This window comes from Choloepus didactylus, chromosome 6 (genome assembly GCF_015220235.1).
Source record: "Choloepus didactylus isolate mChoDid1 chromosome 6, mChoDid1.pri, whole genome shotgun sequence".
NCBI lineage: Eukaryota > Metazoa > Chordata > Mammalia > Pilosa > Megalonychidae > Choloepus > Choloepus didactylus.
This window is the reverse complement of record NC_051312.1, coordinates 110,484,080-110,497,678: the sequence shown is the minus strand read 5'-3', so window position 1 is coordinate 110,497,678 and position 13,599 is coordinate 110,484,080. Positions and strand designations below refer to the sequence as shown.

General features: G+C 41.7%; 1 protein-coding gene across 1 annotated transcript in view; it reads right to left on the bottom strand.

The window, feature by feature from the left end:
* Positions 1-13,599, bottom strand: part of AMOTL1 (angiomotin like 1) — a 96,821-nt gene that overhangs the window by 75,853 nt on the left and 7,369 nt on the right. Inside the window, exon 3 of the mRNA XM_037841159.1 lies at positions 5,295-5,586. Within this exon, the coding sequence (XP_037697087.1) occupies positions 5,295-5,586 (292 nt within the window). The remainder of the gene's footprint in view (positions 1-5,294; positions 5,587-13,599) is intronic.

Sequence of the window (13,599 nt, the reverse complement as noted above, 5' to 3'; positions counted from 1 at the left end):
TTGTATGACAATTTATAACCATTATTATTTTCTCACTTAACATAAGGGAAAATTAAAGTACAGAGAAACTAAAGAACTACAATAGAACCCTAATTTCCAGACTCCAAGTACAGTGCTCTTTCCAGATACTCTCCTACCAATCCCCAAAGGAATATAAAATCCAACCAAGGATGAGCTTCATTACTTCCCATTTTTATCCCTCTACCTATGACAGTATCCATACAAGGAACTAATGAACTTAAATCTAATTGTAAACAAATTTATCATAGAAAACTTCTTTACATGAAGAAATTGAGAGATGCATGATTGAAACAATTTTCTTTTCATATTTTACTATATCGAGACCTGTGACTGAGGGAGACTTTACTATCTGGCATAACTTTTATAACAGGAATCTAACTATATGCTGCCGATGTAGACGCCAATAAATCACACTTTATTGTTATGTTACATAAATGGAGGGGAAATGAAAGGGAGTACCTGAAAACATGGAACCATGAGGAGCTACTGCTAAAAGTCCTAATGAGAGAGAGAAGTCAAAGACAATCTAAACATTCATACCTTAGAAGACTGGATAATAAGATTTAACCAAGATAAATAACTGTAAGAAAAGCAGGCTTTCCGAACAAAAGGAAACAGATACCGTGTCTGAGGAACCTGCAGATTTCCAGTTAGCAGGTCTGAAAGTGGGGAGAGCAGTGGTGGTGTTGTCAGTGTACAGAGGACAGACAAAGTCATAAAGTGGAGACCACTCAGGGAGATCAACAGATCACAGGGCCAAGCACCAAGCATCAGCCCTGAAGGACTGGGCAAGACAGAAGAACAAGGGAGAAACTGAGGGCCAAGAAGCTTCAACAACTTACAGAAGGAAAGATAATGTGGTGAAGATCCCCCCCCAGTGGAGCCAAGACTGACGAAGTCTGAGAAGAAGTCCATGAAGAGGCTGGTGTGCTGGGGCTTCTGCTTGCCTAGCAACCAACCTGGGAGCAACCAAGTTACCAGGGCTCCTTTCGTACCATACTATTTTCTCAAAGGTCTCCTTATACCAGAGCTGACTCTTCCATGCCCCCCTCATTTCAAAGGCCTTTCTATCTCTTCCAGAGAAATCACTATTGTTAGTAATGTGACAGCACAGAGAACAGCACGTCCTGACTTCTGTTCATAGTACTATTGAAAATTGTGTTCTTTCAAGTTAGTTTTCAAAAAAGATAACTCCAAGATGCAAAACCATTTCTATGCTAATTTCAATCTATAAAAGGTGGCCTTCTTTTTCAGACATATGGGCAAGCTGCAGGGACAGTCCTCTTCAAGACCAAAGGGCACCACTCAGTGCCAAAGAAGCTGGATGCACCATTAAACATGAGACAGTCCCCACCTGGTACCCAGGAGAGCGTTGCTTACCCTTCAAGGCCAGGATGTACTTAATTACTACTTTCCTTTATCTGATTTCACAGTACTTTCATCCATTAAACTATTTGCCTGGAATTCTGATATGCATATGCATTTTGTGTGTCTGATTTGACAGTTGACTCCTTGAAGGTAGAAAGAGACCTAACAGCCTTGAAACTATCCACGACAACAATACTGACAGATTATTCTTTATATTCTTAACTCCTAAAGAAATACTTGGGCACTGATACAGACACCTGATCGTGGATTTGTTAATGTCACCGAGAGCTTCCCGGGGCACGTTAGTAAGGGAAAATGGCAGAATCCCTATAATGGCTTAGCTTACCATCTTAAATGCTAAAACAATCAAGAATCCAGATATGGCAATATGCTTAGAAGGACCAGAAAAGGGCCTGAGTCTTAGTTTGGGCTGAGTTTTTTCCTGTGAGAAATGGCAATTGTCATGAAGGAGAGGAATTCATCTTCAGTGTGGTTATAGAGGACAGAACTAAGTCAAATGTAGAAAATTAGACAAGATTTTTATTCAACTTAATGACAAACTTCCTAACTACATTTTCTAGAAGTGTAGTAGTACATGGTAGTGAGCTTCTCTTCTCTGGAAATATGCAAACAAAAACAGAATGGCCTCCTTTTAGGAACTTGATGCAAGGATTCCTAAGAGGTGGGCAGTTAAACATCTTAAGCACCCACTGATATCTATTAAAGATGAAGGGAATGCTGGAGAGGCTGGCTTCAACATAAAAATCATCTGGTCCAGTTCAGACTGGGTGTGACTGCATAAAGAGAACATTAGATTTGCCTTCACAACTCCCACCCTGTCCCCATCCCAGCGCAGGTGTCACAAAGCTCTTAGGGCAGGCCATCAAAGCTCCTGAAATCATAGAGAGAAGCACTCAATGCCCCCATAAACAGAACTATGAGCAGAGGCAAAAGTCCTGCACAGCTTCCACTGGAGCTGTTGCCATAAAGTGAAAATGGGCAGAGAAGGGCCCTGAGAAAATCTCAGCCTCTCCAAGCTCTAGATACTGGCTTTTCCCCTGAACCTCTGCACAGGCCCAGCTCAGGGACTCACAGGACCCAAAACAGGCCTGCTGTCCAAACCACAGACTGCCCAGTCAAAGCCACTTTTGTTTCACTCACAAAAAGAGAGGATCTCCACTAAAGCAAGCCTGGGATAATCGTAAATGCTTGGCCCCTTCCCTTCAAATGACCATCTATTCCCCAAGGACTCCCAAAGCCAACCCACTCAACAGCCCACAGTCTGGTCCTGGTGGAGGCTCCATCAATTATATTTCAGGGAAACTGGGAAGAACTAGAAGCAAAATGAGTAAGCAAAAGGAAACACTGAGAAATAACAGCCCTTTCTGGGGGTCCTCCACCATCGTTCCAACATTCACAGTGATAATCGCTACCTCGTGACTCTGTGGAAACAGCGTCTCCATGTCTAGGCTGGGCTTTGACAGTCTCTGAATCACTGGTTCTTTTTTGCTGTGCTTCTGGCACAGTACACAAAGGCTAAGCTCTGCAATTAAAAATTCAGCTATTTTTGATTCTGCCCTTACAATGAATCTCTGCGAGGGCCAAAGATCTCCCAAACACTGAGAGGATCTCAGGTTCAGTGATACTGCTGGCACAGTGTAGTCAAAGCCTACAACACAGGACGGTGAGTCCACCCAAAGAGGGGGTCCATGCCATGCACGGGGAACAGCAGCCATCGCCACGGAGAAGCACGGCTGTCACCTGCCTGACCGCCCTCTCCCCAGATCTGAGTAAGGCGTAGACAGGTGCTAAGAGACGAGTGAGCAGCGAGGCCCACGTTGAGGGAAGACCTGGGACTAGGAGGACCTCGGGAACACAAGCCACAAAACGTCACACCACAGAGTTCACGCAGCTTTTCCGTCTCTTGGTGCTAGTTGTTGAGAATAGCTATAGAACTAGTAAGGGACATGGCAAGTACCTGTCAAAATCTGAGTTTAAAATTGATAACTCTAGCTCAACATATGACAGATCGATGAAATGTAGTATTTATAGAATCACTTATTATATACAAGGGGCTGGAGGAATTTTGGGTTCCAGAAAGGAAACAGCTTTGATTTTTCCCCTTTTTCAGAAGTCATCAAAATCTTTTTGGTCATAAATTTTAAGAATCATTCCCTGTGCAGGGAAAATTGAGTCACTCGGAGATTTAAGTGGTTTGTTTCTCCAAATAGAAATGTGCATCAAAATAAAAAAAGATATGTATGCTTTAATGTGTCAATTAAAAGTATATATTAATTAAGAAGTCAATCAAGAATAACAGGAAGATCTCCCAATTTCTGCCCCCTCCACCTTCCGTGTAACTGTTCAAACAACCAGGTGAAGAGACTCAGAACCAAACTGCCCTCAGATGGTGTGCAGAGCTCCCAGACATGTCTGCCGTAGAGCCTCATTAGGGGAGAAGAAAGAAGTACTTTTCCCAGAAGTGCTGAGTCAGCCCTTCCCAAGTTTCAGACCTTACCAAGAAAGAAGCTGCCCCAGGGTGGAGTCAGTGGCAAGCTTGGGCCTGAGCAGTGACTTGCAGGCCAAGGGCCAGGAGACAACATGCTTGTTTCCCAACTTCTATGTGTGCCAGTGGAGTGGGGGTGGGGTTCAATCTCTAGGCAGCCCCTGTTTGTTTCTGGCTCTCATTTGCTTTCCCTTCCACAATAAAGGCAGCTGGAGCTCTCTGAGCCAAGCCTTGACACTCCAGGGAGCTCCCAACACTCTCAGTGGAAGCTCCGCATGAACGTGCTGGGACAGATTCTGTCTGTGAACGTTTGCACCATCAAACCCACTGCCCCTACCATTTTGCTGTCAACACTCAAGAAATCAGAGGAGACTACTCTGAAACCCTGACCAGAAAAAGACCAGGCATTACCTGTGAAATAAATGTTAAACAGTAAACATTAAATGGGCCAGCCAGGTGCATTAACTGTCAAATGGAGCCAAAGTGACAGACAATGCTCCTGTAATCAGGAAGGGTTTATAGTCCTTCCCTTTCTCTTTATGAAAGCCCCTTACTACCCAGGAAAAAGTCAGGTGTTTAGTCTCTTTTAAGAACATCATTATTACACATGCCTCCTTGCCCCAAGAAAGGAAACAGGAGCACCCTGTGACTCTCCTGCCCTTTAACAACTTACTACCTTTGCCTCCCTCACCTCTTCCATTCTACCTGCAGCATGTTAGATACTGACATATGTATGGGTCACTGTGAAATCACTGCCTGGTAATAGTTCACTCTTGCTGGAGGTTTCCTATTTGCTTTGGCTCTTAGCATGAATCCCTAAAAATGAAGGCTGCCATATATTTTCATATTCCCATGCTAACTACTCAGGCTGGAATTACTCAGCATCCCTACCTGATAAATCAAAAGCTTAAGGAAAGTGTGCAGTAACTCGATCCTCTGACCATCTCGAGTTGAGGCAACAATGCTTTCTGCAGACACCAGCTAATGAAACAAACATATTCCTGACTGAGACTCCAAGACTTAAAGGAAAAATCAATCACTCCTTGTGTTACTCTTGGCATTCCAGAAGGGTCCTCAACATACTTGTCCCCCTGGGGAAATCCTACTTAGACTTTGAGTCTCAGGTCAAGGGTCACCTCTGCTGTACCCACCTTAGCACCTTCATATTCTACTGCAAGTGTTAGTTTATGCATCTCTCTCCCCTTCTGGACTGTAAGCTCCTTCAAGCCAGACATTGTCGTATTTATTTTCGTCTTTCTAAAGCTTTGCACAGTGCCTGGCATCAAAGGGGTCTGGTTAAATGTAGGTAAGCGAGTCAGTAAATCAACCCTCCAGGGCCAGGTCAAGAATTCTATTCCTTCCAACCATCTGCCTCACCTTGCCCTACGAAGTCACATACCTTGTGGAGCTTATCAGCATTTTCACAGTAACCCTGAAGCTCCTGGTGAAGCATCTGGTTCTCCTCTGTTAGTATCTCCACCATTTGCTGGGCTCGCTCCACAATCGCAAATGCATCTGGGCCAAGCTGCTGGCTGGGGGATGCGGCTGGTGGGGGCTGTGGAGCTGCCAGCATCATGGGAAGCTGAAGCGGTAAGGAGCCAGAGTGCAGCGGCCCACTGGCGGAGGAGGTCTGCGAGGACATTGGGCTGTGCTGCTGCACTGTTGACGGGAAGGGAAGTTGGCATGGACGGCTGTAAGGGAAAGGAAGACCATTAATCAGACCCAGGGGATATGGAAGTAGAAAGGATGTGCCAACAATATATTCACCATCGATGGCTTCCACGATCAGGGGTCACCAGTGTACTTTCAGATGCTAGGTTGCATACAGCAGGTTCAATCACTCATCCCACAAATATTTAGTGTCCCCTCTGAAACAGTACTGTTCTGGACACTGGGGAATACAGTGAACAAGACAGACAAGTCCCTGCTCTCATGAAGCCTACATTCTCAGGGACAGAGACAGGTAAGCCGCCGGACAATCCACGAACAAAACCAAGTATCAAAAAGGAATGAGTCTGCCACCAAGAATAAAGTAGAGTGATGTGATGGTGAATGGCTGAATGGCTACTGTATACTGAGAGATCAGGGAAGGAGGCTCTGAGAGGCTGATGTCTGAATGACAGACAGGAACGAACCAGTGTAGTGGTGATGGGGGCACAACATTATGAATGTAACTAATGCCCCTGAATTGAACACTTAAAAATGGTTAATATGGCACATTTTATGTTATATATATTTTACCACAGTAAAATAAAATTTAATAAAAAAGAACCAGGAAAAAAAAAAAAGTACCAGAGCTTTGTGGGGGGAGTTTGGGAAGAGAGAGTTGGGGGAAGGAGCATTCCAGGTGGGGGAACCAGCTAGTGCAAAGGCCCTAAGATGAACTAACACTGCCAAATTGAGAAGAAAGCAAGCTAGTATGAAGCACAGTGCAGAAAGACGGGCAGAACAAGGTACGGCCAGAGAGACAGGTAAGGGCCTTCAGAAGCCAAGGCCAGCCTTTCCTTTAGGGCAAAGGCCAGCGGAGGCTTCTTCACATATACATGCTCTAACTGTACTCTGAGTACTATGTAGGAAATGTAGAATGGGAAGAATGGACAGGGGGACACCAGTTAGGAGGCTGTCATGTGGTCTCGGTAGAGCTGGGCCCACAGGGTAGTAGCAGTAGAAAAATAACAGGTGGATTTGGGATATGTTTTGCATTTAACATTGATGGGGAGAAAGAAATGGGAGGAAAATTGAAAAAAAAATACTCTTAGATTTTGGGTTCTACATAAATGGAAAGCAGCACCATTTACTGGTTCAAATTCCTGGTACTAGTTCTTATTCTATATTTGAAACCATACACTTCCATTTCCCATCTACACTCCCTAATAATTCCTTCCTCATCTGTTAACCTGGTTCAGAAGAATCATTGTATTATCTTTCACCTGAAGCCAAGAGTTCCTAACAACAGCTTCTATAGGTATACGTGGCAAAGAAGAGTCTCAGTGTCTAGTTCTTCAACTACAAGAGACTTGGGGAAACTAGTCTTCTTGTTGATCCTCCTCACCCAGTTTATAGGTGCTAAGAATTAGCAGCAACCTAAAATCATCAACATTCTATATCAAAGGACTGAGTCCTCTGGAGACCCAGCTACTATTACTAATCAGTAACAGTTACACCTGCCGTCTCCTGATACTTGCGGCCATCCATAGCCAAAGCTCTCAGAGCTACTCCCATTTTTCCTGGGAGGTCACCTGGCCTTACATTTTCCTTTTTAGTGTATTTCCTAGAATGATTCTGGATCCTGTCAACCTCTAAATATCTCATTTTGTAAGCATTTTTCACAGCTAGGATTCCTATGAATGCTGTTTCCTAGCAGCTAAATGTCAAACTCTAGAAGAGAATTTGACAAAGGTCACTTAGCCCTCCCCAGGTGGAGATCCCCAAAGATACTTTCAGCAGGTACTATCAGAGTAATCAAGTAACTAACCACCGGCCTGCTTTTGTCACTAGCATCAGAGCTCTCCACTCTGGCTCAGGAGATAGTTCCCAACTGGAGTTCCTTATCCCTTCAAGTCTAGGAACCCCTTCCATTTGATGTTAAAATAACCAGGATCTAAGCTCCCCAAGTGAGGTGAAGAACTATAGAGCTCAATGCAACTCTTTATTCTGTAAGCGAGCATCACCCTTCCAACTGTCCTCAGGTTTCAGAAAGGAGTGTTGTCAGTGGGAAGATGTAAGCCATCCCTCCTCCTCCTTTCTGCACACTATGGTGTAACTATCGACCTTCTCTACAGAAACAAAATGTTTATGTATTTCAATGGATTCATGCCCCTTCCACAATGAAGTGTCCTGCTCCACCACAACAGTGAAAAGTTTTGAGTCCCATTCACAATGCCCAGCTTTCATCCCAGATTATAGGATGTGAATCAAAAAACCAAGATCTGCTACCAAGCACACATATTCAGGCAGTCTGGCTAAATCCTACAGGGCATTTTTCATGGAAAAACGTTACCTTGGCAAGAGGCAAAATACTGTAAGTTACACTGCCTTGGATTCAAAGGCAGACACCCACTCTCACCTCTTAAGTTCTCCCTTCACACTTCAACCAAGGGAAGGGATAAATGTGTCAGGGATCCTTGGGGCTGGAGGGTGGGTCTGTAGCTCTGCTCCCCAAAGCACCAGCACTTCAGGATGGGGTGTCCATCTTTTAACACTTAATCCTGGGACTTGGAATGCACTCACAGTTGGTGATGGGCTTACCTTCTCGGTCAACTTTTTCTGTTATGTTACGATGACAAGGAAAACCAAGAAGAGGGCAGAAATGAGTTAGCAGTGCTTAAAGGCCGCCTAGGTCGTCAATGAAGACAATACATAAAATGTAAAATATCTCAATAATGATTTTTTTGGTATGGATTATCTGTTGAAATGACTATATTTTGGATATACTGGATTAACTACAGTAAATTTTAAAAATTAATTTCATCTGTTTCCTTTATCATTTTTTTTTAATATGGCTGCTAGAAAATTTAGAATGAGATACCTTGGTCACATTTTATTTCTATTGGACAGTGCTGCTCTAAACCATACTGTTTGCACACCAAAGGGCCTCATTTTGGAGTCAACTTCAGAATTCGGTGAGCATCAGGTAATTCATGCAAACAGACTAGCAGTTCCCACTCTGCGGTCCCTATATCCCCAAAGCATGTGATCAGCAAGTTGTATTCAATATATCAAACTATATGTTTATCTACAATTAGTCCACTAAGCTAATATTTAATAAATTTCACTTGTTTGGTTGACAAAAATTTTGCAAAACATGACAAGGAAGAAAAAAAAATCAATGGATAAAAAGACAAAGGAGATGATAAAGTAATTCGTGAAAGAGAAAAAGTGGCTAACATACATCTTTTGATGCTAGCTTATTAATAGAGAAATAAAAATTATAATTTTTTTTTGTTTTTCAACATTAGCAATTCAGTTCAACAAACTTTTATTGAGTTACTAAACAAAGTAGTTTTTTTTTAATTCTCAAGATATTATACATATGAAAATTTCACCTGTGTAGAAAGCACAGAAAAACAATTGGAAGGAACTACGGCAAAAGGTAAGAGTGACTATCTTTAGGTGACAGAATTATGGATTTTTTAATTCTCCATACTTTTCTGTACTTCATATATTCTCTATAATGAATATGTATGGATATTTTTAAAACATTTCATTATCCAAGTATTACAACTACATTATAGAAAAAATAGAAGACACAGATAGGCAAAAACTCGGCATGTTATTTTAATAGTCCAAGAAAGGTAAATAAAATGAAAACAGAAGAATTAAAAAATGAGAAGAAAGCCAACTCCTTGGCTTTTTGTCATACTTCACACTCAATAAAAATACCCCAGACTTACACAGGACTTTGCAATCTACAGGGTTTTCTTATAATTTTATGATTCTCAAAGCATCCCAGTGAAGACAGCATTTAACATTTAACAATGGATAATGGGGCAGAAGGTAATTTCTACTTTCCTTCTTTTTCTTTTTTGGGGGTGAGGGGGCAGTGTTATCTGTATCTCTAAGTCTTTTACAATTAACATGTATCATTTGTGTAAAGAGAACAATCTGTTAGTTTTAGGAAAAAATCTGTTGTAACAGGTCACAGATAAGGCATATTGCTACAAAGTGGAAGAGCCAGAGCTCAAAGTTCCTCAAATCATCTTTTCCCAAATCCACGGGCTTCCCTCCCACCTGGACCCCTTTGGTCATGAAGATACCATAAGACTTGAAAATGTTCAAAGTCAGACTCAGCTCTTGGGTAAATTAAGATAAAAATTATAAGCCTCTTGTTTGCAGAAGTTACTCATTTAATGCATTACAGCTGGAACTGTGTTCAGTTTCCTGAGAAAGTAACCTGAACTTGACCCTGGCCTCGTGAACTTCCCATACTGCCAAGCTCTTTCTCAGGATAAACAGGGCAATTTACTTGGCTCATCTAGCCATAATTCAGCATAAAAATTACAAAAACTCCAGCCTTCTAATGCTGGTATTCTAAACACATGTTTAGATGGTGGAATTTAAATAAGACTCCATGTCCTCATTTTCATTAAGGACAAGGCATAGTTTTTAATCCCACAGCCTTGAGTCTATCTGGCTCACCTTTTGGTCCCATAGAGCAATTCATTTTCATAACTGAATAAACTGCAAATCTTATTTCACCACTTTGGAAACATACACTTACTCCCCAAATTCCCCTTCGTCCTCCAGTCATTTGCAACTCAAAGTAAGATGGGACCAACACACTCTTTCTTGTAATACAGCACACTCCAAGCATTAAGCCCAGCAGGAATGAATGAAGCCTGAGATTGCATCTTCAGGCTCCTTTGTGTCTTAAACTGCAGGGGCGGATTGACGTACGCCTCAGGATGAGGCCACGGATGTGCTCCTAGGCTATGCCCCACTTGGCTCTCTCCCTCCTCCCTGCACTGTCAGTTGGCATATGCCCAGCGAATGCCAATAATTTTGACAATCCCGAACAAAACAAAATCAGGAGGCTTTACGGAAAAAACGCACAGTGCAATTTTTTAAGGAAAATATGAGTGACCTGGGGAATTGATAACGCCATGGATTTCCTGTACTTAGGAGGAGGACGGGGATGGTTTTGACTGGCCTGTAGAGAGGAGACGTGAACAAGTATGCTCCCTGGAAGAAAACTGCAGCACCTTCAGCTCCGGCATCATCTTATAAAAAGGGACAGAAGGGCCATGGTCAAGCACCACCATTTTGTATTTTTATAAAGTATCTATCTATATTTTGAAAATCAATTTAATACATTCATAGATGAATAAAATATTAGTAATAAACAGTTACCACACTTTTCTCTCTGCTTCTGGGAAGTCATTAAATCCAACTTCCTATACTGAACTGGCTAGATGCAACCAAGAAAAACAGCAAAAAAGCAATGGGCAGGCTCAGAGAGTGGAAAGCTCTAGCCTTTAGTGCTCTCTGCACTGACAGCAGTCATTCTTAGTCTTTTTCCAAACTGATGCTGATGAAACACAAAAATTAGTCAATTAAAACAGCATTTATCATCTTCCATAGCAGAAACATTCTGCTAAAAACAGCTCAAGGCAAACAAGAATATCACACCCTCCACTCCCCACCTCCAAATGAAAACAAACCAAAAAAGACAGACTCAGGCTCCAGCCCAGAGCTGTTGGCAAGGTCAGGGTTGCTGTCTAGTGTCTTCCAGGATTCTGGATTGAATGTGGTGCCTGTAGGACCTTCCTCCTAGAGTCTGGGAGTCTGGAACACTTAATCAGTATTTTGATCTTTAGAAGAAAACAGAGGTGGGCAGAACACAGGTTGGATATAAGGTGTGATATATTACTAAATCTGATTAGAAATGATGCCAAGTGAAAACTTAAATCTTTGCCTCCACCGCATCAGATAGTGGTTATCTTTACTCACACAGGTGTGGTGTGTAGCAAAGAGATCTGGGTTTGCACTGTGGCTTCTCCATTTCCAAGCTGATGGCCATGACTAAGTAACTTTAACCTCTTTCTCTAAACCTAAATTATCATATGTAAAAATGGGGATATTACTAGAATTCACCCCTTAGAATTGCTGTGAAGATTAAGGAAGATAATCCACAGGGAGTGCCTGGCACATAGTAAGCACTGGGTGAAGGTTTAGTCCTGTTACTAACCACCACCACTACCACCACCATCATTAACTGCTAAGGGTGAATACATAAAGTTCTATAAACTGGAAAATCAGAGCAAGTGTTACAGGAAACAAATTTTAGGTTACTCTGAATCTATTAAAATATATAAATCATATGAACAAAGAACATAAATATATCTATCAAAATATATCAAAAAACTTAACCTAGCTAATAACTGCAAATTAAAACAAGGAGTTAAGATTTGCCTATTAAATCAGCAAAGCTTCTGTAATTATAATGCCTAACGCTGGTAAAAGTGCAGTAAAACAGGCACTGGAATATTTTTGCAAAGTCATATGGCATCAGGAGCCATTAAATGTTTATTAGTATTTACCCAATAATTTCATTTATAAATGATGAATCCTAAAGAAATAATCCAAAATATGGAAATTTTGGTAACAAATTTATTTGTAGAGAAAATGATGAAAATTATATACTTTTTGAAATATTATGCAGACATAAAAAGGATGGTTATGAAAACAATGAGACACTGTGGAAAAAGGCTTGTAATACAACACTACCTAAAAAAAAGCTAAGATAGTAAATGAAATGTAATCAATGATTACAATGTGAAAAAAATTCATTCGTATAGAAAAAATTTTAACAGTAGTTGTATTAAAGCAATATATTATAAATATGTTTTCTGAAATAGGGACAGATTTTTCAAAATTTTTTTAAATAGGGACAGATATTTTGGAGGAGAAAACATGCTTCTTAACTAACGCAGTCCAAGCTACTTTGATAAAAATCAGATCATCCACCAATATTCAATCATGCATTCAGATCCATTAACAATGCAGATTGCATAACCCAAGTCATTACTTCTGTTAAGTGCTCTGTTTACACAAAGCGAATCAAAATTAACACCCAAATGCTTGCTTCTCTTTTTTTTTTTAATCTTCATTTTATTGAGATATATTCACATACCACGCAGTCATACAAAACAAATCGTACTTTCGATTGTTTACAGTACCATTACATAGTTGTACATTCATCACCCAAATCAATCCCTGACACCTTCATTAGCACACACACAAAAATAACAAGAATAATAATTAGAGTGAAAAAGAGCAATTGAAGTAAAAAAGAACACTGGGTACCTTTGTCTGTTTGTTTCCTTCCCCTATTTTTCTACTCATCCATCCATAACTAGACAAAGTGGAGTGTGGTCCTTATGGCTTTCCCAATCCCATTGTCACCCCTCATAAGCTACATTTTTATACAATTGTCTTCGAGATTCATGGGTTCTGGGTTGTAGTTTGATAGTTTCAGGTATCCACCACCAGCTACCCCAATTCTCTAGAACCTAAAAAGGGTTGTCTAAAGTGTGCATAAGAGTGCCCACCAGAGTGACCTCTCGGCTCCTTTTGGAATCTCTCTGCCACTGAAGCTTATTTCATTTCCTTTCACATCCCCCCTTTTGGTCAAGAAGATGTTCTCCGTCCCACGATGCCAGGTCTACATTCCTCCCCTGGGAGTCATATTCCACGTTGCCAGGGAGATTCACTCCCCTGGGTGTCTGATCCCACGTAGGGGGGAGGGGCAGTGATTTCACCTTTCAAGTTGGCTTAGCCAGAGAGAGAGGGCCACATCTGAGCAACAAAGAGGCATTCGGGAGGAGGCTCTTAGGCACAACCATAGGGAGGCCTAGCCTCTCCTTTGCAGCAACCATCTTCCCAAGGGTAAAACTTATGGTAGAGGGCTCAACCCATCAAACCACCAGTCCCCTATGTCTGTGGTCATGTTAGCTTGCTTCTCTTTTAAAAGCATAATTCTCCATAGTAACAACCTGTCAATTGCCACCTTGGCCTCATCACTACCCATTTCCACTTTCACAATGAAGGAAAAGCAAAATGGAGCAAGAGCCTTTATCCATGGCCAGCTCATATTCCCTGGAGGTCCCCACCATCTAACTCAGCGGGATGAGATCACCTTAGTCCGTCCATCTCTCCCAGCCACACACTCATCCAGGACAAGGACCAAGGTGGCCCAAGCCATC